The sequence below is a fragment of the Tenrec ecaudatus genome, chromosome 18, assembly GCF_050624435.1.
Source record: "Tenrec ecaudatus isolate mTenEca1 chromosome 18, mTenEca1.hap1, whole genome shotgun sequence".
Classification (NCBI taxonomy): Eukaryota; Metazoa; Chordata; class Mammalia; order Afrosoricida; family Tenrecidae; genus Tenrec; species Tenrec ecaudatus.
In genome coordinates, this window is record NC_134547.1 from 5,343,475 (window position 1) to 5,369,570 (window position 26,096).

At 43.7% G+C, this 26,096-nt stretch overlaps 1 protein-coding gene across 1 annotated transcript; it reads right to left on the bottom strand.

The window, feature by feature from the left end:
• Positions 1–25,952, bottom strand: LOC142432291 (uncharacterized). Its single transcript, XM_075537424.1, is given in 7 exon segments — positions 1–836; positions 839–1,474; positions 16,250–17,181; positions 18,002–18,097; positions 20,774–20,900; positions 23,191–23,394; positions 25,844–25,952. Coding segments are annotated over 6 exon segments (2,526 nt in total). The 5' UTR covers positions 23,260–23,394; positions 25,844–25,952; the 3' UTR covers positions 1–170.
• Between the last annotated feature and the right edge of the window lie 144 nt (positions 25,953–26,096).

The following is a 26,096-nucleotide window of genomic DNA, read 5'->3' on the forward strand; positions in this document are numbered from 1 at the left end:
ATGTATGCATTTGGTTTAACATCAGGCTATATCACAATATCAATGCACATATGTACAATAAGCATACCAGACATTCTCAGTTCCTTTATGTGGTTACTGATATAATACTTTGTAGTTACACAATGAAAGTTGGTTGAATCACTAGCCCTGTGAATGTATCTAAGTTCATCTTATAGGTTTTGTGGCACATAAAAGAAGACGTAATTGGCCCCTGAAGGCACTACCACATTTACTGCATTCATAGGCAATACCACATTCACTGTATTCATAGGATTCCTCTGTTGTATTTCTCTGTTCTCTCCCGATGGCTCACTTTTGGCAATGGGCTGTCCCCTAAGGAGCATGTTCCTATTTGGTAAAAGCCTATGCATGTTCACTGAAGTTTGAGCTACCACAGAAGGGACTTGCATAGTTACCGTATTAACGGTATTTTTGACCTGCTTGAGATCACTAGTATTTGATGACCTGTGATTCACGGTGGATGAATCTTTCACTGTACTTGCATCTACACATTTATCTTTTGTGTTTTGTGAAACAAGCCTAACCATACAAGGGAATGTCTTTTCACAATCATTGCTTTGAAAGACTTTTCCTTCTGCGTGACTTTTCTGGTGTTCAATGAGACGTGACCTCAGGGAGTAAGATTGTCCACAGACATTGCAGGCAAAGGGAGTCATCCCTATGTGAAATCTCTCATGTGCTAGGAGATATGACTTTTTTTTTAAGCCTTTCCCACACTCACCACATATATTTGACTTCTCCCCGGCATGAGTTCGTTGATGAATAAGAAGATTTCCTTTATGGATGAAATCTTTGCCACACTCGCTACATATGTAGGGTTTCTCTCTCCAGTATGAATTCGCTGGTGAATAATGAGACTCCCCTTCTGGATGAAGCTTTTCCTGCATTCACCACATTCATAGGGTTTCTCTCCAGTGTGAATCTGCTGATGAATAGTGAGGTTTCTCTTCCTGGTGAAAGCTTTGCCACATTCATTGCATATGTGGAGTTTCTCTCCAGTATGCGTTCGCTGGTGAATAACGTAATCTCTCTTTTGTAGGAAGCCTTTTCCACATTCAGCGCATATGTGAGGCTTCTCTCTACTATGAATTCACTGATGAATAAGGAGATACTGCTTCCGGATAAAACCTATTCCACATTCACTGCACGAATAGGGTTTCTCTCCTATATGAATTCGTTGATGAATAATAAGATTCCCTTTCTGACTGAAGCCTTTTCCATATTCACGACATACAAAGGGCTTCTCTCCAGTATGACTCTGCTGATGAATGATGAAATCTCCCTTCTTTATGAAGCCTTTTTCACACTCAATGCATATGTAGGGTTTTTCTCCAGTATGACTTCGCTGGTGAGTAATGAGGTTTCCTTTGTGGATGAAGCCTTTTCCACATTCACTACATTTGTAGGGTTTTTCTCCAGTATGAGTTCGCTGATGCATACTGAGCCGTGATTTCTTGAGAAAGGCTTTCCCACATTCTGTGCATTGAAAAGGTTTTTCCCCTCTATGTGTCCTCCGAATATGTTGAGCTGAAACTGTCTCGAGAAGGCTTCCCCACACAAAGAACATCTATGAGGTTTCACTCCTGTATGAATGATCTGGTGATTCATGAGCCAAGACTTCCTGGTGAAGGCTTTCCCACACTCACTGCACACATGTGGTTTCTTTATTTTGTGAATGTTGTGATGCTTAACAAGTTGAGATTGAGTGCTACTGGATTTTCCACTCTCGAGGAATTTTATTTCAGTACGAAATGGATCGGGATTAGTATGAAGAAAGGTTTTCTCATCTCTATTAAACTCAGCAGAGTTCTTTACTTCGTAGCTTCTGTTCTCATTAATTAAAGTTAAATTTGTTTTCATCGATTTTTCATCTAAGTCAAATATATCAAGGTTCTGCCTCAAAGGGAAATGACTTTTGTACTGAGAAGAAATGTTTTCACAGACTTTATGTTCAATGAATTGTTCCATTAGGTTCACTCTGCTTTCACATTGCTCGTGCCTACGCAGATGCTCAACAACGTTCTGGATTTCTACAAAAGAAGAGACTACTAGATCCTTCCGGCATCTCCGACAGCAATAAAAGCGATTTTAAAATGCTTTGATGTACGATGGCTTTTTAGTGATAAACCTATGATATAAGTGTAAGTTAAAAATCCAACCTTAATGTTGGTTAAAAAAAAAAACAACACTGTACAATAAACAATCCAAAAAGTAAAAGTAGATAGTAGAGACAAGGATAGATAATAATCACAGAAAGACATAAAGTAACTGCACAATGATAACCTAACGTGTGTCACAGCAAGGATGAACTTAGAAAACTGTGTAAAATGAAACAGAGCGGTCACTAAAGAGCAAACTTGAGGAGCACTGGTGGCAATTTCCTGTCTGATTTTGACTACTACCTGCAGGGCTGGCAGTTCAAACCCACCAGTGGCTCCACCGGACAAAGATGAGGGTCTCTGCTCCCACAGAGATTTACAAAGCCTCACAAACCCTTTATAGAGTCTCTATTACATGGACTCAACGTGATAGCAGTGGGTCTGGCAAAAGGCAAATACAATCAGATCTTACTTGCATTAAGTAATCAAAGTTATTAGTCGTTACCATTGCATGGTCTTGGTGGTGGGCTGATTTGAGAAAAGACATGAGAAATGGTGGTACAAAATGAAGAACGCAATCAAAGTCACAAATAGCAAGGCACCAAATTTTCACCTTGTGCTAGATGTTTTCTCGTATATATTCCCACAAGAAAGAAAAGCTTGGGGGAGCTGTGAAACGTGGTTTGAAAAAGATGGTGGGGAGAGGAGGAGAAAATGAGGATATCACTTGAAGGGACGGCTCCTTGACAGGTTTGCAGTTGCTAGGTTATAGAGTCAGCATTAGTTAATAAAAGTTAATGTTTCCAGGAAGTAACTGGACTTAGCCATGGGCAAGTATTGTCTTTTAATGATGTGAGGAATACTACTGAAGTATAAAATGTTGCAGCAAACACTTTTTAGCATATCGGCTTTAGAGTGGTTATGATATATATATATCCAACTACAGAAATGAAGACTTTAGAATGCCATCCATATCTTGCAAAAAGTTTTTACTGGAGGTAATCAATGGGCATGCAAATGTATGATTTATGGCCATGGTACAGAACAAATCCGTGTTCCGATAAAATGTGCATTAAAATAAGGTGAACACCAAAGCTTTTAATCATTTACCCATTTAGAGCTTTGGACATGAATTAGTTTCTATGAAGTTCATCACTTTGGACCAGATTGACATTTCCAGGATAAGCAGTAAACAATTTGATTGTCGGACACTGGATTGAAGCCATGCTGTGATTGGTCAATTTTATGCACCCTGCAGAGATTAGTTAATATACTACAGACAAGTGAAATGACCAAAGACTATGCAAATGAAGTGGGTGTGGTACACTGAGGAGACTGGCCAGTTGGTGGCCCTGAGGGGAAGGCCATGGCAAGTTTACTCATAGATGTAGATGGCCACAGTTTTCAGAAAGGAAAGGCAGAAGCAAAAATAAGTGAGAGGGTTGTAAGAGACAACTTGGAGGCAACAGGATAGGAAGGGGCCTAGAGGCACAGTTGGTGACAGCAGAAAACTGCTATCAGGGAGCTAGGAGAGCTGAACAAAGCTGCTGCACAGAAGGGTCTTCTGGAGATGAGCCAGTCATGGTGCAGTATACCACCAATGAAATATACAACTTTCCTCTAGTTCTTTAATGCTTCCTCCCAACCCCAGCCCCCACTATCATGACCCCAATTCTACCTTACAAATCTGGCTAGAACTGAGGAGCAACACTGGTACAGATAAGAGCTGGAAACACAGGGAATCCAGGACAGATAAACCCCTCAAGACCAACAATGAGAGTAGTGATACCACGAGGGTAAGAGAAAGGTGGGAGGAGAAAGGGGGAACTGATCACAATTATCTACATATAACCCCCTCCCTGGGGGACAGACAACAGAAAAGTGGGTGATAGGAGACATCAGTGTAAAACATAAATAAATATATATATATATATATATATATATATATATATATATATATATATATATATAAATTATCAAGGGTTTGGGAGGGAGGGAGGAGATGAGGGGGGGAAATGAAGAGCTGATACCAAGAGCTCAAGTAGAAAGCAAATGTTTTGAGGATGATGAGGGCAACAAATGTACCAATGTGCTGGACACAGTGGATGGATGGATTGTGATGAGTTGTGCAAGCCCCCAATAAAATGATTTATAAAAAAATGTTTTTAAAATGACGATGGCAACAAATGTAAAATGTGCTTGACACAGTGGATGGATGGATGGATTGTGATAAAAGCTGTACAAGCCCCCAATAAAATGATTGGAAAAAAAGATGCCAGATGTCAGAATGACAAGAAACTACATTTTGAATAAGTGTGTGAGAGGGGGGCATTAAAAGCTCAGGGACATATGGAATTAAAAGATCAACACAATTGATGTATCTATGAATTGTGATAAAAGCTCAGGGACATATGGAATTAAAAGATCAACACAATTGATGTGTCTATGAATTGTGATAAAAGCTCAGGGACATATGGAATTAAAAGATCAACACAATTGATGTATCTATGAATTGTGATAAGAGCTGTATGAGCCCCCAACAAAATGATTTTTTTTTAAATCAATGAAGTTTTCCATGAACTTTTGGAGGCCCCTCTCATACAGTATGTGGAACAGAATGCAAGAAATTATTAAAATATGTCTAAAAAAACAAGACACAAAAATAACAAAATTTTTAAAAGACAAACAAAAATGAAAACAATTTTAATAAAGATACAAGATGATAAGGCAACACTGGGGGAAAGAAGTAATAGACACAAAAAGATACTACATACGCGTCAAAAGGTAACAGCATGTCAAAGACACCAAGGAGATCATGCTTCAGTAGCAAAGTATAGTTTTTTTAAAATTGTGCAAGATGTACCAAAGGGCACAGGAGCCTTTACTAAAAACAGAATGAGAATGTCTAACTGCAACATGAGTATGTGAGCAGCACCTGACTTCCAAATCCCCCAAGGAAGAGGATTTGTCCAAGGTGAATTCTTATGAAGCAGTGGTCAGGCATGCCTTACCAACCTTTTTAACCATTTTTGATACCAACCATCTCTTCCATGGCACTTTTAATTTCTCTGCTGGGTTCAATCATTTATTGCAATGGACACGAGAGATCTCAGAGGCAATGTTCACGATCATGAGATTTATTAAAGAGGTTAGCAAGTTACAATTCAGGATTAGAAATGTTCAACACAGTTCTTCAACTGGAACAGCATCTTTTCAGCCTTGCCCACAGGCCTCTTAGCCACTCGGCCCCTGCCCTTCTCAGGCAGATGTCACAAAGTTCTTTTAGCACTCGGTCTCTTTTGGTTTGGACAATTACATGCTCAAACTCACCCCCACCTCCAAAAAGCTTTGGCGCAAAGGTGTTCTGCTCTAAACTACAGCTTGGCAAATCTAAGTCCCCAAACAGATGCTCAAGGGCACAACCCTCAGCCAGTACGCCTTCTGCTGGAAGGTGCTCAGTCTGTGCGCCAAAAAACCTACCGCTCTTTCATTCGCCGGTTCTGCTGCGACTGCTTTTCTGTGACTGCGTCTTGCCATCTTTAGTGTCACGGTTCTCTCCCTTCAAGTGACTCCCCGGCTGCTGGACAGGCAGGACCTGGAGGCTGAAGGGAAAATTCAATGGGAGGAGGTGTCGTTCTGTGGTCTGTACTCCTCCTAACACAAGGTCCTAAATACAGCCAACTGTGCTTGGATTTCTGTTCCAGAACATTGCGTGGGTACCCCAAACCACCCAGAATTTTCTTTTTTCTAATAAATCATTTTACTGGGGCTCTCACATCTCTTATAACAAATCCATACATCAATTGTATCAAGCACATTTGTACACATATTGCCATAATCGTTTTCAAAAACATTTTCTTTCTAATTGAGCCCTTGGTATCAGCTTTTTTCCCCCACTCTCCCTCTCTATGGATCCTTGATAAATGATGAATGATTAATATTGTCTTATCTTATACCATCCACTGTCTCCCTTCACCCAAGTTTCTGTTGTTTGTCAAAGGGGCGTGGATACATCATTGTGATGTTTCTGTGGGAAACTAACTAATGTCATTCCCACAGATTCTCTCCTAACAGCCTTAAAGTAAGCACGTGGTTGATCCTGTCTCCCTGTAGAGGCAGACATTCTTGGATTATCTCCTCCCATGGAAGCACCCATCCCCCTTCATGTCTCCCCCCAATGCTGGTATTGGGTTTCCTCACCTGTGAGCTCAGAGACTTTACTGATTACCACCCACCCTGTGACATGTGTAACGACTGAATATGCAAGTCTTACAGCTACCTACAAACAGCCCCCAAACAATAAAGATGCTCTCTCCCGTCCCCTCTCCTCCAGTCCCCCTCTCTAGCCCTGTTCTCTCTCCTCTCTCCCTCTCCTCTGCCTGTGCCGTGCGCGGACCTGGCTGGTGAGATCATGACCGTCCAGGAGGTGAGCATGCTACCATGAAATGTGTCTGACTCCTTTATTTTACTCTTTCTCCTCTCTCTCTTATTCTCTATGACTTTACTATAATCTTTACACATTATCGCTGTATAATTGCGCCTGCCGGGCCTGTGATGATTAGTTAGGGGCTGGCTCCCCTGACAGGTTGTCCCTTTCTTCCTTCCCCGACCCTCATGGTGTCACTACTCCCATTACTATTCCTGAGGGGTTTATCTGTCCTGGATTCAGTGTGTTAAGAGCTCTTAAATGTACCAATGCACATGCTCTACTCTACCAGGATTTGTAAGGTAGAACTGAGGCCATGATAATGGGGGGTAGGAAGCATTAAAAAACTAGAGAAATGTTGTGTTTTGTCAGTGCTATACTGCACCCCGGTTGGCTCATCCCTTCTTTGTGACCCTTCTGTGAGGGGATGACCAATTGTCTACAGATGGGCTTTGGGTCTCTACTCTGACGGAATTTTTTTTCAAAGCTAGGTATTTCAATTTTTTACAAAACCACCTTTAGTGTACCCTCCATTGCACTTCATACATTTGTCAAATCTGCTATTCCATTCTTGGAAACATTTTTCAAATTCATCTGTTTGGATGACTGACAGCACCTTCCTCGGTTTTTTTCTTCACCTCTTCTTCTACGTTGTCAAATCGCTGTCCTTTCATGTCCCCCTTGTTTCCTGGAAACAGAAAGAAGTCACACAGAGCAAGGTCAGGTGAGTCAGCAAGAGACACATGCTGTTTGGGGCTCAAAACTGGCACATTGAGATGACTGCTTGTGCAGATGCATTGTGGTGGCAGCAAAACCAATCCCCTGGCTGCCATAAATCAGACCTTTTTTGTTGCATGCTGTTACTCAATCTTTTCAGAAGCTCTAAATACAAAGCTTGATTAACAGTCTGACCTGGTGGAAGCACCTCTGAAAGCACTACAAGTCGACATTTTCATCCGTTCAAGAAGTTGATGGACATCCAGTGGGAGGTTTGTCATCAATCGACATTTCAGCTTTTTTTAAACAAGAAGACCATCTGTACGCTGCAGTGTTTCCCATGGCGCTGTCCTTGTAAGCTGTGTTCAACATCACATCCGTTTCTGTAGCATTTTCCCAGAATAAGAAATAAAATTCCATAGCGACATGCTGTTCTCTTAAACGAGCCACCACAAAAATAAGGTGTGAGCGAAACTGATTTTACCAAAAAATCCACCGTGATCCGAGAGAACCTTCCCAGGTGGCGCCACTGGGTGCACTAACTCAGTATGAGCTGCTGGGTGCTCGCCTAGCAGGGGGGGAAACGCGTACTACAAAAGCTCCGCCCAGCAGTTTTCCAATTTGGGGGGTACCCCCCCATACACATACCACATAAACCACTAACTAATGAGTGAAGACTAGAGTTTTCACTGCTAATTGGAATTGCCACTTGAAAAAAATACGTATGCATCAACTATTAAGTTGGAGTTAGAGACTTTAAAATGACGATTTGAGTCTAAGGTATAAAGTCAAAAGTCATTGCTGCTGAGTGAACTCTGATTGAGGCACACTAAGGATACTTCCATAGGGTTTCCAAATTTGTAAACTTAAAAAAACTTTCATAGATCTCAAAGTTTATTAGTGGTTACTAGGGTCAGTATGCAGAGTGGGGGGTGGAGGGCAGGGGTGATGGAAAAACTACAAGGATTGTGGAATGTTAGCTTGCAAACAGATTCTTGTAACTGCTGTCAATAAGGCTTAAACCTGTAAGTAACTGAACAGGCAAAAGTTGTGAGATGGACATACAAGGGGGCCTCAAAAAGTTTGTGGGAAACTTCCATTTATTTTCAGATTTGTTTGGCGTCATCAGGGGGGCTTTTTCTTGCTGCTGGTTTCTTTGTTGGTCTGCTCTTCCACCGGCTTTCTCGAAAGCTTGCAGGTGATTGGGAAGCATGTCTACAGTGGGTTCTGCTTTGTTCTCAATTTTCTCCAGGTCGTAGTCTGGCTGCTTGGCCATCTCGGGAGAGCTTAAGTCAGGTTGGCCCTTTTTTTGAGCTGAAGACGTTCAAAGAGTCTCGGGGAGGAGGCACGGCCGGGCGGGCCAACTACACACTGCTCAGAGTGTGGCGCTTCTCTGGCATCACGCCCCGTGCACAGCAAGTAGGAACCGCACCCCAACTTTGTAATCTTTACAGAAGCTGACTGGCACATCAGGCTCCCACAAAACTCGCATATTCAAACCACCAACCCTTCATGAGCAGCAGATGATTTAACTCACTGCGTAAGCAGGGATACTTTTTCTGATGCATACACCTAGGTATATATGTTCCCATAATGACTACATGTTTGCACCACAACACATGCACTGGTATCTTCAAAGGAGCATTATTTGTAGGACTTTAAACTCAAGTAACCCAAATAGATACCAATAATAGAAAAAATCTCTCCATGTTCAAATAATGGCATACTATAGAGCAACTAAATTATTTGGCCAACTTGCAAGCTAATATGACCTTGGATATTATTTTAAAAACCAAAAGCCAAGCTCCCTGCCATCCAGCCACTTCTAATGCATAGCAAGCCTACCTTACTTAAAACCCAAACTCACCATCAATTGGGTCCATTCTGACTCACAGTGGCCTATGAATGTTATTTACAGGGTTGATTACAAAACAAAACAATAGGTGGGGGCGTGGCTGGGAGGAAGGGAATAAAGAGGAGCTGATACCAAGGGCTCAAATAGAAAGTAAATGTTTAGAAAATGATCATGGCAATATATGTAAAAATATGCATGGAGTGTTCTAAGAGCTCTGAGAGCCCCCAATAAAATGATTGAAAAAGCAAACAAACAGAGGAATTCTGTGTTGCTAACCACAAGAATAGTGGTGAAGATCAAGGCTGTCATTTTGAGGATCAAGATGTGCCTGACTCAAACCACAGTATTTTCGATCACCTCTTTTGCGTGTGAAAGCTGGACAATGAATAAGGAAGACTGGAGAGGAATTGATGCCTTTGAATTATGGGCTGGCAATGAATACTGAAATCCTGTGAACACACACATCTGTCTTAAAAGACGAGCAGGAGAAATCGGCCCCTGGAAAATGACATCCTGCTTGGTAGAGGGTCACTGAAAAAAAGGAAAACATTCAAAGGGATGGGCTGACATCGTGGTTGTAGCAATCGGTTTAAATAAAACAAAGGTGAGGATGGAGCAGGGCTAAGCAGTACCCCTTACAGGGGGTTTTACAGGGGGTCACTATGAGTGGGAACGGACTTGATATTACCTAACAAAACCAAAATCACACAAAGAAAGGCCTGAGACTAGGTGCTAAGAGGGTTTGAGGTTTGAAGGTGACTGGTTACATGGGTGAGGTATTGCTACTCGCTCAGTTAAACATGCGTTATACTTTAAATGAATTAAATGTCTGGGAGAGCCCAAGGATACCAAAAACAAAACAAAGAGCCCAGAAAGGCCAACCAACAAAAACAGTTTGTTTAAACAAACAACAAAAAAAAGGGTAAAATGGGCCAAAAGACGAAGAGATGTGGCACAAATTAAGCATTTAAAAATGAACGGGATCATGAGGTATCCATGGGATCAGGTAACAGGCATCAGAAGACCCAAAACAAACAAAAAAACATTGTTGAGAAAGAGGGAGGTCAGAGCATAGACCGCAAGCCCATCTGTAGATAGATAATGTGACATCCCCTCACAGAAGGGTGGCAGGAAGGGATGGGTCAACCAGGGTGTAGTAGTACAGCACTGATGAAACACAATATTCTTTTGGTTCTCTGAGGTTTCCTCACCTCCCTCGATCATGACCCCAATCCTGCCTTTCACTGCAGGCTAGGATTGACCATGTACACAGGTATAGACAAGAGCTCAGGACACACAGGAACCCAGGTCAGATAAAGCCCCCAGGAACAGAAATGGGCGAAGTGATACCAGGAGGGTAGGGAGAAGGTGGGGAGAGGTGGAAGGGGAAGGGAGACAGCAGTTAGTTAAGCTATGAAAATAATAATTTATAATTTATCAAGGGGTGATGAGGCAGGGAGGGACGGTAAAAAGAGGAGCTGATACCAAGGATTCAAATAGAATGTAAACATTTAGGAAATAACGAAGGCAACATACAATTGATGTATGGATTGTTATAAGAGCTGTAAGAGCCCTCAATAAGATAATTTGTGGAAAAAAAAATTCTAATCTTGAAAGACAACTATAAATGTGATTGTGTCATCAAACTGGTAGTTCCTGGATGGATTTATGATTTTATGGTATCAGCTTGCTGGAAAGTGTTTTCCTGTTTTTGTCTTCAAGTGGAAAAGAAAATTAAGATGTGCCAAAAGCTACCAAGGAACTCATCTCTTGGATGCAACGGAGTTGGGGAACACACCGCCTTCGAGTGCATTTAGAAAACCCTAGGATGCTGGGTTTCCAAAGCTGCGTCCTTGCAATCCCCTGTGCGACACACAGACCACGCTCCCGACCTTCCCTCCACCCCGCCCATGATTGAGGTCCACCCCCCACCTAGCTATAGCAGAAAAACTACCCACTGAAGATGGATAGTTATTCTTGAGAAATCCTATGTGCCTCCATATTACAAAAAAATCTGTAAGTTTCATGGAAGTATAAAGCAAGAAAGCAACCAAAACCCACTTTTGAGAAAATATTTGCCCTTGAAATCCTTGGGTAGATATGAAGTAAATACTATTCACGAAATCTGTCCCACTTCCATTCTTCCTGCATTAAAAAGATCGGGATACTTATATCCCATGGAAAGTCTTCGATATGGAAAAGCGTTCAAATAGCTTCCTTCGTTACAGCATAATAAGCAACATCACACTGAACTCAATGCTGGGCAGTTTAGAAAAGGTAAAGAATGTGATAAAATAAAATAAAAATGTAAATTCCCGCACCCGGACACCGCCTTTGCCTGACGAGCCGAGGAGGTGAGGCGCAAACACCCCGGGGGACCCTGCGCTCGCCCGGGTCTGACCCCAAAGGCACCGACTTCCACCTGCTGCCCTGCAAGCGCCTGCCCTCGGGGGACCCGGGGACCCCCCACCTACCTCGCGCTGCTCCACGGGCAGAAAACACATCGACCTGTGTCTCTTCGGAAGCACAGACGTCTCCGACAAGTGACACTTTGTCCCGCGAACTGCTTTCGACTTTCCAACCGCGGGCGCAAAGGCGCTTCCGGCCTACGGAAGCCGGCGAGGGCAGGGCCTGGCGCGGGCGCGCCGGCGACAGCACTTCCGGCACTCGCTCCTATGGAAACGGGGCTGCGGCGCCGCCCTGCGCGCCGCCATATTCGGGGAAGAATGCCGTACAGAGCACCACGTGCCACGTGGGGAGCCCTAGTTTTCTACACTCATAACCCTGTAAGGCCCAGCGAGGCGTTTTCGTAACATTTAATTTAAATGTATACATTAATATATACATTGATAATAATGGAAGTAAACATAAATAGGTTTTTAATATAAAATTTAAAAAAAAACATATTTTTCCTGAAATTAAAAATTCAGGCGTAACAGTTAAGGACGACCTCTTGGAAACCCACAGGGGCAGCTCTACCCTGTCCTATAATTTAAGGTGACCAGAATTTAACATTGGTAAAGCGGGACACCATTGATAAAACTATCCTGGTGAAATAGCCACATGGCAGCCAAAAACCGTATTCCCTAGCTTGTCGTGCATTCTTTCCAAAAATCGGGACTTTTTTAAAACGCCGCGGGAAGAAATTGTTAAAAATCAGGCCCGTCCCGCCAAAAGCCGTCCGTATTGGGTCACTGTCAGAATTGACTCTATGGCAGTTTGAGTTTTAATGAGTTTGAACCCCATGGAAGAAAGATTTGGTAACTGTACTCAGAAAGGTTTCTGAAACTTAGAAAACCAAATGGGGTCATTCTACTCTGTCACATGGGGTCGTCAGGAGTTGAAAATTCACTCGGTGTCACCAACAACAGCCTGCGACTGCTCCCCGAACTATATGATTTCTTGGCTTGTAGAAAAAATGACAGCTATCCAGTGGCTTGAGCGTCACAAGGAAAAACAGCAAGTGACGCGAATAGGAAAACGAACACCAGGCATCTTGCTTTTGATTTTAAGCTTTATCTCTTCCACAAATCCAAATATTAGTCATACATCAAAAGAGCATCATGACCCATGAATTTTTCTTAGGTTTTTGTTTTTCAGTATAAGAAACACAGGATTGATGAGCCTATAGGGACAGCAAGCAGCATAAGAATTTCTGGGGGGTACAGGGGTGGTGGGGTGATGTGAAGTTCAGGAAAGAAAAAGATGGTTTTAAAAGATGTAGCAATGGAATGATATCTACATTAACTCCCAATAAAATGGTTTTGAAAAATGATATCTACATTAACTCCCAATAAAATGGTTTTGGAAAAAAAAAAAAAAACCTGACCCAAAATGCAAACACCTGCCAGAAACTGCTCTATAGCAATGTAAATGTGTTTTATCCACTACCTCCTATGTGAAAGCCAAAACCGCCTGTGGTAGTGGCATAATCATGGTGGCAACTTGAGACAATATTAAGAATGAAGGGGTGGAGTGTAGCCTTTTCCATCCGATTGATGTTTGATGGCCTCCTTTGGAGGTGCTATGGAGATAAATAGGTGGAGGTGGGACACGCACGCTCTGCTTGGTATTCCTGATGACAAGACACCTGGAGCTATGCTAGAGCCTTGGAGCTGAAGGAGCCTCGTAGAGACCCACGCCAGCGCTGAGGTGCTTCCACCACCACTGGATCCACAAGACCTTCCACCCACTGGCCTGTGATCTTCCTGCAGTTGGCATCATTGCATGTGTTTCATGAGTCTGAAGAGGACTTTACTGACTGGTATCTGACACTTGGGCTAATATTGGACTGATGGGCTTGGCCTGGGCCGGGCCGGGCTGCTTTCTCAATATTCAATTGTTTTTGTCGTAAGCTCTTCCTTACACACGGCTATGAATTTGTTTCTCTAGTCAAAGCAGATTAACACACCGCCTCATGCTTCCCGGTGGGTAGATGGCCAAATTATTAGCAGCTAGGTTCAAAGTAAACTCAGTAAAAGTGGGTGTGGGGTGGGCATGTAGCAGCCCACTGCTATTGAGCCCATTTTGACTCATAGTAACCCTATGTAGGGTTCCCAAAGCTATAAATCTTTATGGGAGCAGATAAGCCTCAACTTATTCCCGGGGATCCCCTGGTGGCTTTCAAACAACAACCTGTGGTTAGCAGTCCAATGCTTACTGACAGTGCCACTAAGGCTCCTTAGAGGGTAGGATTCAATCAATCAATTCTAGATGACCTAATGATTAGACTTCTATCCCTCCCCCCGCCCCCTCTTTATAATAATTACATCTAGTCTCTTTGGGCTTTACTTTTACTGAAATCACCATGGTCCCCCTATGGGTGTATAGGAGCCCTGTAAGTGATGCTGGGTTAAAAGTGGGGCTAGTACTTGCAAGGTAGGCCATGAGGTTATCTGCTTAAGTAGAGTTAAACTCTCCAAACCCACTGCCTTCCAGTCAATGCTGACTCATAGTGACCCCTGTGGGTTTCCAAGGCTGTAACTATTTACAGGAGAAGCTCAGACTTTCTCCCTAGGAGCTGCTCATGGTTTCAAACTGCTGATCGTGCCCCAACACATAACCACAGCACCAGAACCTGGGAGACCCAGTGTAGCATCACTATGGGTTAGAACTACTGGACGCTGTATATTTTTCTAAGATATGTGTATGAAGAACAACTGCTCAGAATTAATTCTCTGTTCCAATTTGGGTGTTTTATTTTTTTACACAGGGAACAAATTCCTCTCCACAAGTGGGGCAGATAAGTAATATGGTTGTACCACTTTTTAAAAACTATGTTAAGATGTTTTAAAAAAGGAAAAAGCTTGGCAATGGCCAAGAGCCTGTACAGCAAACACAATCCTAGGAAGGTAGGAAGAGTGCTAAAGAAGAGTCAACACTTGGAGCAAGTACAGCTGAGCGCCTTTAGGCAGGAGGGTCGCTTGTAGAGGAAGCTAAACTTAATTGGGACAGCAAGGTAACTAGGTTTCCACTGGATTTTGCTAGCCGCAGCTTAATACTTTCTGAATTTTGTGGCCGTGATAGCGTGGTGTGGTTTCCTGAGTGTGTTAGCTTCTCAATTCATCCTTGTGTACCTATGCTTGGAAAAAAGTTTCCTTCAGTTATCCCTAATTGGAGAACCCAAGTGATAAGAAAGCAATGACTTTCTTTGACAGCTTTTAACCTATCATCAGAGTTCACTGTGACACAGGAGGCCAAGGAGTGGGAATTAACTCAGTAGCTACTAGATTTTGACAAGAAATTTTACTTTATAAGTGTTAAGGTTTTTAACTCCTGAAACTTCCTTGTGCCATCCATTCTATGCCGATGTCATTTAATATATATTCCATCATCCTTTGACGAGGTAAGCTGGAATGTCAGGATTCCACTTAAATATAAACTGACTAATCAACGCTCTCTCCAAGAGGGCATGGACTTTTTCATTTGGATTTTTTTATCCTGAGCTCCTGAGGACCAAATACAAAGCAGCACATAACCAATTGTCTTAACATTAAGGAACAGATTAAATGAGAGGCCATTATTTCATCAGTGCCTTTGAAAGTTCTAAAATGTATGCTAGGCAATCTCACTTCCAATGATCATTCACATTGACCAGGGGACATTGAACTGATAAATATGTGCCCCAAATCCCACCTATCCAATAGTGCCCCTTATGATTTCTCCCCTACATTTTTCATTTGTTGCATACATTGTGTCCCCATGAATGAGAATGCACTGGACAAAAAAATAATATAGTCAAAAAGCAACATCCCAGAGACTGATCATCTTTACTGTTTTCCAAAAGTCACAGTATTTTATCCACTGATATAGACTTTTGTTTGACACAACAGCAATCAATGTGAGTGCACTTGGTGTAACATCAGAGTCTGTCTCGATAATGATGCATTTTTATGCACCAGGATTTCCCAGTTCCAAAGTGAAATGTCCCTCAGGATACACTTTGTGCTTATATAATAAAATAGACACGTATGCTAATCATTCGCCCCAGTAACAGTACCTGGCTCTATCTTATGAGTTTTGTGGGATATAAAAGAAGACATAATTGGTCACTGAAGGCACTACCATATTTACTGCATTTACAGGCAATGCCACATTCGCTGTATTCATAAGATTTCTCTGCTGCACAAATGTGTTTTCTCCTGATGGCTCACTTCTGGGAACAGGCTGTCCCACAAGTACCGAGTTCCGATTTGATAGGATCCCACTGCTGTTTACTAAAGTCTGCGATGCCACCGAAGGGATTTGTATAGTGACTGGATTGGCAGGGTTTTTCTGCTGCAGATTGCGGGTGTGTGATGAGCTGTGAGTCCCTGCGGAAGGGTCTTTCACTATGCTGGAATGTGCACCTTTCTCTCCTGTGGGTACTGTGTGATGTGTAACAGGGGTGTACAAGTACAGAAATTTATTTCCACACCCACTGCAGCGATACGGTCTCTGTCCTATGTGAGATCTTTGCTGCGCAAGGAGGGTCTGCTTGGTGAGGAAGGCTTTCCCACATTCACTGCAGTGAAGGGGTTCCTTGCCTATGTGAGTTTTTTGATGGTTAATAAAACTTGACTTGTGGGAATATGACTGTCCACAGATAATGCAAACAAAGGGGCACTGTCCTGCGTGCACATTCCCATGTACTTTGAGGTGAGATTTTTTCCGGAAAGCTTTACCGCATTCGCCACATATGTGGGGTCTCTCCCCAGTATGTGTTTGCTGGTGAATAAAAAAATTTCCCTTGTGAATGAAACCCTTTCCACACTCGCTGCACACATAGGGTCTCTCTCCAGTGTGAATTCGCTGATGAATAACGAGATTTCCCTTCTGAATGAAGCCCTTTCCACAGTGACTGCACACATAGGGTTTCTCCCCAGTGTGAATTTTCCGATGAGTCGTGAGATTTCTCTTCCTGGAGAAGGCTTTTCCACATTCAGGGCAGATGTGGGGCTTTTCTCCAGAATGAACAGGCTGATGTTTTTTGAGTTGTGATTTCAGGAGAAAGGCTTTGCCGCACTCTGGGCACCGAAAGGGTTTTTCCCCTGGGTGTGTTGTCCGAAGATGATGAGCGAGCATAAACTGTCTGGAGAAGGCTTCCCCACAGAGAGAACATCGGTGAGGCGTCTCGCCTTTGTGCATGCTCAGGTGCTTAAGGAGCCAAGACTTCCTGGTGAAGGCTTTCCCACACTCACTGCAGACGTGTGGTTTCTTTATTTTGTGAGTGTTCTGATGCTTGGTGGGTTGAGATTTGGTGCTAGTGCATTTCCCACTTGGGGGGATTTTTATTTCCGTTTGAAATGGATCATGGTTAGCATGGAGAAAGGTTTTCTCATCTCTATTAAATGTAACAGAGTTCACTACTTCATTGCTTCTGTTCTTACTGCTTAAAGTGAAATTTGATTTCAAAGGTTTTTCATGGAAGGCGTGTACATTAAGCTTTTGCCTTAGCGGAAGCTGACTTTTGTACCAAGAAGAAATAATTTCACAGGTGTTATGTTCATCTCCTAGCTCCACTCCATTCACCCGGCTTTCATTTCGCACATGCTCAGGCAGATGATCATCAACTTTACAGATTTCTACCAGGAAAAAAAAAATCCTTCCATCATTTCGATTAGTAATAAAAGTGGATTTCACAATGCTTTGATGTGAAGTGCTCTTTAGTACGAACCCGATGATGTGAATGTAAACAATCAAAGTTAATGTTCCATAAAGGCTGGTGAAAGCACAGAAACATCAACAATCCAAACACAAAAAGCAAAGAGCACAGACATAAGAACAGAAAACATTTAATGAATGAAGACAAATTTGGTTGCTGGCAGAATACTGAGGGAACGTGAGATACAAACAAGTAAAAAGCAGACCACAGGGACTAGAGGGACACCTGATCCAAACTACCGACAGATGGACATCTTGATTCCACAAGTTCTCACTGAATGACAACTAGGTACCAGGTATATTTGGGTTCTTTCTGATTTATTTCCTACTCTTAAAAAATCTGTAAAGGGCCTTCAAATGTCCTCAGGAAGCAACCTAGAAAAGACTACAGCACCTGGTTACATCCTGAGGACCATCAGGTTTTCAGGGACAGATCAAATGGCAGGTACCATTGCCACCAAAAGCGTCTACCTTGTTAGGGCTTAAGTTCAGAGAGAACGTTTGCATTTTCCATGTTTCTATATTGAATTCCATTTGACCATGAGCATTTTTGCAAGGCCCTGGTATTGTCCTCTAAACGCCTGCAAAGCAAACAAGGTTTCTAAGGCGTAAAGGCTACCCAGAGGTAATGTTAGTCGGAGGATGCCGAGAACAATACCAGGGGCTTGCTAAATGTGAGGTCTTCTCTGACTAGCACACGACTTTCCGGGTCATCTGCCTGGAGGGATTTTGGTTGCTCACCTGAAAGGTCTGGACCATGGACTTCACCCGATGGCTGGCATGGCATTTCTGCTCCTTCCAACCTGGAGAGTGCATCGGGTTTGGTAACTTCACACCCTGTTCATAGGAAACCACATAGACCCAATAGGTCATGGGCTTGGAAGGCTGGAGAGAGTTACTTTGGGGACAAAACAATCTGTACACAATCAAGGTTTTTCTCTAAGGACTGGGGAGTATATGAGGAGGTACCCCCCCCAAAAAAAAACAACTGGAAAATAGCTCCGCTCAGCAAAGCTTTCGTTGTATGCATTTTTCAAGCTAGGTGAACATCAAGCAATTCATTCTGAGTTAGGGCGCCCAGTGGCATCGCCTGGGAAGGTTCTCTTGGATCACAATGAATTATTTCGTGAAAGCAGTTTCACTTGAGCCTTGTTTTTTTTGTGTGTGATGGCCGATTTAAGAGAACAGTGTGAAATTTTGTTTCCTGCTCAGGAAAAAATGCCACAGAAGCTGTTGTGATGTTGAACACTGCTTACAAGGACAGGGCTATGGGAAAAACTCAAGTGTACGAGTAGCTTTCTCATTTCAAAAACGGTGAAATGTCGATTGATGACAAACCTTGTTCTGGACATCCATCAACTTCCCAAACAGACGAAAATGTCAACTTTCCAAATGGACCAAAACGTTTGTTCCACTGGGTCAGACCGTTAATCAAGCTTTCTATTTATAAGTTGTGTTCACGATAGTGTAACCATTGCCACTAAAAAGGCCAATTTGTCACCATGACAATACACCTGCACATGCAGCCATCTCAGTGCACTAGTTTTTGGCAAAAAACAACATGCCTCTCTTGCACCTCTCACCTGACCTCGCTCTGTGCAACTTCTTTTGGTTTCCTTAAATGAAGGAAGGACAGCAATCTGACAATGTAGAAGAGGTAAAGAAAAAAATGAAGGAGGCAGGAGGAAAGTCAAGGGAGAGGGAGGAAGGAGCTGGGGGTCAAGGGGCATTTATGGAGGTCTAGACAAAGACACGTACATGCAAACATATATATGAGGATGGGGAAATAGATCTTAGTGTCTACATTTATAGGTTTAATATTAAGGTGGCTGAAGGACCTTGGGCCTCTACTCATGCACTCCCTCAATGCATGAATACTTTCTTTTATTAAATTGGAACTCTATGATGCTCACTTTCCCGACACAACTGCTGAAGCCAAAGTGGGTGAACAAGTAAATGTGGTGAAGAAAGCTGATGGTGCCCGGCTATCAAAAGAGATAGTGACTGGGGTCTTAAAGGCTTGAAGATAAACAAGCGGCCATCTAGCTCAGAAGCAACAAAGCCCAATTGGAAGAACACACCAGCCTGAGTGATCGAGTGGTCCCAAAGGGATCAGTTATCAGGCATCAAAGAACAAAAAAATCATCATATCATTGGCTGCACACCTCCATGATAGGATCGCTGAAGACAAATGGGTGCTTAAGCAAATGTGGCGAAGAAAGCGGATGGTGCCCAGCTTTAAAAGAGATAGTGTCTGGGGTCCTAAAGGCTTGAAGGTGAACAAGCAGCCATCTAGCTCAGAAGCAAAAAAGCCCACATGGAAGAAGCACACCAGCCAGTGCGATCATGAGGTGCCCAAGGGACCAGGTATAAGGCATCATGCAAAAAAAAAAAAAAGAATATATGTTTGGGGATATATATATATATACCCAATATATGGTATCAATATATACCATATTGAATGAAGGGGGAAGTGCAGAGTGGAGACCCAAGGTCCAAGTGTCGGCCACTGGAGATCCCCTTATAGAGGGGTTTAAGAGAGGAGATGGGTCAGCCAGGGTGCGAGGTAGTACCGATGAAGAACACAGCTTTCCCCCAGACCCTGGATGCTTCCTCCCCCCAACTACCATGATCTGAATTCTACCTTGCAGGACTGGATAGGGCAGAGGTTGTACACTGCTACATATGAGGGCTGGAGGCACAGGGAATCCAGGGTGGATGATATCTTCAGGACCAAGGTTGTGAGGGGCGATGCTGAGAGAGTGGAGGGTGAGTGGGTTGCAAAGGGGGAACTGATTACAAGGATCCACATGTAACCTCCTCCCTGGGAGATGGACAGCAGAGAAGGGGGGTAAGGGAGACTCTGGATAGGACAAGATATGACAAAATAACAATGTATAAATTACCAAGGGCACATGAGGGAGGGGGCAGCGGGGAGGGAGGGGGAAAAAAAAGAGCACCTGATGAAAAGAGCTTAAGTGGAGAGCAAATGCTTTGAGAATGATTGGGGCAGGGAATGTGCGGATGTGCTTTATACAATTGATGTGTGTATATGTATGGATTATGGTAAGAGTTGTATGAGCCCCTGATAAAATGTAAAAAAAGAAAAGAAGAGAAAAAAAGAAAATGATTAGGGCAAAGAATGTACAGATGTGCTTTATACAATTGATGTATGTGTATGTATGGATTGTGATAAGAGTTGTATGAGCCCCTAATAAAACGTTTAAAAAAAACAGATGAGTTTGAAAAATGTTTCCAAGAAAAGAATCTCAGATTTGACAAATGTAGTATGTAATGGAGAGTACTTTGAAGCTGATAAAGTTGTTTTTTATCAAAATTTAAATACATAGCTTTGAAAAAAAAATTTTTTCTGGATACCCCCTGGTGTTAGGCCAGAGTCTAGAGCAAGAATCCACTGCATCAGAAGCCTGAAAACACTCCAAAGGTTTTGACAACCAAGAAAGAAAAGGTTAATCAGAGGACATTCTGAAAGACACTGGGAAGCTGCCTCACCTAAGGACACCAGGTGGCTAAAGGTCTCCAGCATCACATCCCGGTACAGGTCCTTCTGAGCGGGGCCCAGGAGCTGCCACTCCTCCCGGGTGAACTCCACAGCCACGTCATGGAATGCCGGTGATACCTGTTACAACAGGGTCCTATTTAGTGAAGTGATTCGCTTCTGACTCTACGTAGAGTAGCTCAGCCATTTCATCTCTTCGGTGTTTCATCTCAATCATGCATCCTTTCATCAAGCTAGCTGTTTCTAGAAAATGTAGCAATGAAGTCCACCCGGCAATGATAATAAAGTTGTTTTCACTTGTGAAAAAAAAAAGTAGCAGTGAAATTCTCTAAGTTAGAAACTTTCTCTCTCTTACACACAACCCGTGTCTATATATCTGTACACATGAGGATGTACTTGTGCATATGTATAAATGTGTGCACAAAAGTATGTGTATAACCGTCTATTTGTTAAGAGATAAATGCTGGCAATATTGAGAGTAAAATAGATTCCTACAATCAATGTGAGTCTTCAGAGCCAGTGTCTGAATCTATGGTAAAAGCATGCAAGATGTCAGAATAGCAACAACAACAAAAAATTACACCCTGAATAAAACCAAACCAAACTCTGCCATCGAGTCAATTCCAACTTGTAGCAAACCTATAGGACAGGGTAGAACTGTCCCTGTGGGTTTCCAAGCCTAACTCTCTACAGGAGTGGAAAACCTAGTCTCTCTCCCACAGAATAGTTGGTGGTCTCGAACTGCTGACCTTGAGCTTAGAAGCCCAACTTGTACCTACTTCAAAACCAGGTCCTTCACATATTGAATAAATGTGCATAATATGTAGTAAAAAGTAAAAGAAACTATCAAAAAACATCTAAACCAATGCTCACTCTTTTTAAAAACAGGTTTATTGGCATATCACTCATGTATCACACAATTCAATAGTTTAATTAAAAAATTATTTAACCAATTAAGAAATGCTGTACAATTATCATCACAATCAATTTTAGAGCATTTTCTTTCTTGTGCTTACTGCTATTAGCTCCCCAGTTTCCCCAACCTCCCCTGCCATACCACCAACGATCATAAATCTAGATGCTGCCTCTACAGATTTACCTATCCTGTATCTCACGTACAGAAAAACATACCTCCCCCCCCAAAAAGAAGAAAAAGAAAACAGTAAAACAGTGAAAAACCTCAATCAAAAAGAAAGCAGAAAATACTAAAAACGAGAACAATTTTACAATGGGTCAAAAGGGAGATCAAATGACACAGTGCTAGCGTTTAACCTACCTGCGCTTGCAATAATGTATACGCATCGTAATACGGCTATTCACAACAAACCTAGCTGTCACACCTGACCTGTGGTCAAAGGGGATGGGTGCTTAGAGGCTTAATCCACGGGTATTTCCCCTTCCTTTCAAAACAAAAAATCTGAAACAGCTTTAGAATGGATCAAAAGGGAGAGCAAATGACATTGCATTTTAACCTAATGACGTCGGCCACAATCAACTCTGTCTGAGAACCCCAGCAGCGCTCTTCCGATCGCAACATGCAGTTGAAGAAATGATGCCGAAGGGAGCAAGAAGGGGATGCGAATGCCTGACAGAGGTTCGAAAACAGGGAAAGAACCACCTTGTCTCAGAAGGGGCTACACATTACTTCGGAAAGAGAGAACACGGTAAGTCAAAGCTAGAGCCAATGACCTCCCCCTGCCCGTGACTGCCATTTTGACGGAAGGAAATGCTTGGAGCAGGTGGATTCTAAGCAGTCCCGTGATGACACCGACTCCATCGCAGAGCCCCTTCCCCGTGAGGACTGACTGGCTCCACGGTGGCTTGCTCTAACCCAGCGGTTCTCAACCTTCCTAATGCCGCGACCCTTTCATACAGGTCCTCATGTGGTGGTGACCCCCAAACCATAATATGATTTTCGTTGCTACTTCATCACTGTCATTTTGCTACTGTGATGAATCGGGCGACCCGTGACAGGGTCGTTGGGCCCCTAAAGGGGTCGTGACCCACAGAGCGAGAGCCGCTGCTCTAACAGATTATAGCAAAGGTGACGGACTGCCCTTCTAGGATGATACTGCATACTTGCCACACGTGGCTCCTACCGTGCTGGCTTTCATGAAGTCAGTTGCCATACTGGGGAAGGCAACTAGGCAAGCACTTGAGGGCTCCCTCTGTCCACCAGACCGTGAAGAACAGAGGTCACGGCCGACAGAGGAGCCGAGTGTTAGTCCTACAAAATGATTTACACTCTTGCTCCTATGTTGCCGGTTGCTGACGTCTGCGTCTGAGTTTCTCTCTCCCCAATACCTGCAGTTCCAAATGCATCCTTTTCAGACGACCCGAACTGATATTTGACAGGCCTCTAAGCACATTCCGTCAAAGGAAAACGTACAACACACCAAAAAAAAATCACCTGAGCCTCGATCATTTTCTTTTTCCTTGGGACTTGGTCGGCAACTGGGATGCTGTCTTTCTGTTTCATGAATCCGCTCTAATTTCTGTTGAGAAACTCGACTTCCATAAAGGGTGTCCCCCAGAAACGACAATCCCCAACTTGAGTCACCTCTTCCTCCTTCCTTCATGTGATTGTCAAGCTGCTGCGGACTGGACCTGTGGGCTGAAGGAAAAAGTCCATGTCAGTAGTACATTCACCCTGGGGCTAGATGCTGTGCTCCATAGCGTCGCTTGGTGCCACCAAGTTGATTCCGACTCATAGCGACCCGACAGCACAGAGTCTAACTCCCCTTGTGGGTTTCCTACGCTGTCAATCTTCCTGGGAGTAGCAAGTCTCAGCTTTCTCATGTGGAATGGCTGGTGATTTCAAACTGCAGACTATGGGGATAGAGCAGCCCAGTGAATAACCCACTATATGTCACCAAGGCCCCTGAACACTACATCCCTCCTACTGGTTACTGTCCTTCTGTTTGCTGCCCCAGAGTATTGTTCTCTCCAGGATTCAGAAACCTAGCGACAGCATAATAATGAGTCAAATGGCCCATCAAATGCTGTGGGGGAAACCAGCCCCTCACAACGATATCACGGGTCTGATAGGTGCAATTGTACGGCTATGATATATAACGATTATAGTAAAGTCGTAGAGAAGAGAAATGGAAGAGAAGGTAAAATAAAGGAGTCAGACACATTTCATGGTAGCACGCTCACCTCCTGGACAGCCATGATCTCACCAGCCAGTGCAGGTAGGGGAGAGGGAAGAAGAGAGGAAGTGATTTATTTCTTTTGGGGTGAGCAAGCCCCCTAGTTAAAGGTAAAGACATACATCACAGGAAGGGGTTGTACTATAGGTAATATAGTAATGGGAGGGGGATGATATAGGGGTATACACACAATAGGAAGGGGAAGGATTGGGGGTACATGTGAGAAGATGGGCAGATCCTAGATTCAGGATAGCAGCCTAACTTCGGACGTCACTGAGCAGGTTTGACTACTTCTCTGGCTCTCCATGGAAACAACTGCTCTTCTTATAGTAGGGTGTGGACCAGACAGTAGTCTGACTGCTCTGGATGGCTGATACCTTCAGGGAGATAACTTGTCAATAATTTACCATTAGTGGCAAGCAGTGTCCTAGGACTGACATATATTTGGGGGAGCTGAACTGGGGAACAGTTTTTTATATCCCACAATTCCCCCTTTTGTTTTATATATAAAATTCAAGAGCCACAGGGACTCTTTTTCTAACATTGAAAGCCGTCAAGGCAAATTTAATAACCAAATTAATGTAGCCAAGCCCAAAACTCGGGCTTAAGACAAGCATTTCAAATCCAGGGTTAGGGGATAAAGCCCTCCTATACCCATCTAATCTTGGGGGAAGGTATGAGAGGGGTTGGATGTCCCGGCTGGAAGAGATAGAGCAATTAGGAATGTCTGCTTCTGTAAGCAGACAGAATCAACCATGTGCTCACTTTAACGCAGCATAACTTTAAGGGGAGAAACTGTGGAAATGATAGTTAATGCAGGAAAATGTTCTTGGACTCTATCTCCAACTTACCAGAGTGGTGGCTTTCCTACGGTGGAACGCTAGCTTTCCAGAGTCCCTCTGGACTAGTCAGGGAATAAATCCCAGGCATGTTTCCCTCAGTGTTAGTTTCTCACACATTGCCACCGAGTCTGTTCCAGTACAAAGCAATCCTGCATAGGGTTTAACGCCAGGCTGCAAATCTACTCCTAAAACAGCCCCAGAGCGACAGGCAGCGGTGGGTTATTCCCTCGCACAGGAGTTGGATGGTTTCTGGGTTACAGGGGAAAACACATTCACTTGTCTAAACCACGGCTTCCGGGGAAGACAAGACCTGTCCACGCAATCAAGGTTCAAGGGGCCCTTTCTTTGTCCTCACAATCTCCTAGAGCAGCCGTTTCCAACTTGGGGGTTGTGACACCTTTGGGGGTCGAACGACCCTTTCACAGGGGTCGCCTAAGACCATCAGAAAACACATATTCCCAAGACACCGCTCTTCTATGAAAATACATCCTGCCTACCAGATATTTTACATGACGATTCCTAACAAAATCATTTTCAGCAATGTCATTTTGCGACCGTTAGGATGTATTTTTATTGGTACACATTGAGCATCATTAAAGTGTAGCGATGAATCACAAAAACACTATGTCATTATATATTATGACTGGGGGTGAGGAACTGTGTGAAAGGGTCGTGGTATTAGGAAGGCTGAGAACCACCGTCCTAGACCACAGACAAGGGCCACCGTCCCGCCCACATGAACGTGAACCCTGGAGACAGACACAGACACACACACACACACACCTATGATCCAGGTCCATTACAAAGATCACCCTCACCGAGGCCCACATTAAATCCCGCATGCAGTCCAGACACTGCCCCATCGTAGACACACACACACACCATGAAAAGCGGGGTGAGGCACGAAGACCCCGAACCCTGACGGTCCGGACAGCCTGGGTCGCTGTACCAAGGCGCTCTGACCCCAAAGGCACCGACTCCCACCTGCTTCTCCTCAAGCCCCTCCGCCCGGCGCTGCCCTGGGGTCGCCCATCGGTCGCCCTGTTTACAGAGCGAAGCCCACACGGACCTGACTTCCTCTGCAATCACAAGGCGCTTCTGAAAACTTGCACTTTCTTTCGTGGACGGCTTCCACGTCCGGACCTCCGGCGCGGAAGCCGGGCCGGACTACGGCGGCCGGCGAGCGCCAGCAAGGTCAGAGGGCCCGCCGACGGCCGCGTTTCCGGTTTCCGCTCGCGCAGTCGTACGGCAATGGCTTAGGGGCGTGTCTTTATGGAGGCGGCCATATTTGAAGGCCAGACGTACAGAACCAGACAGTGTTT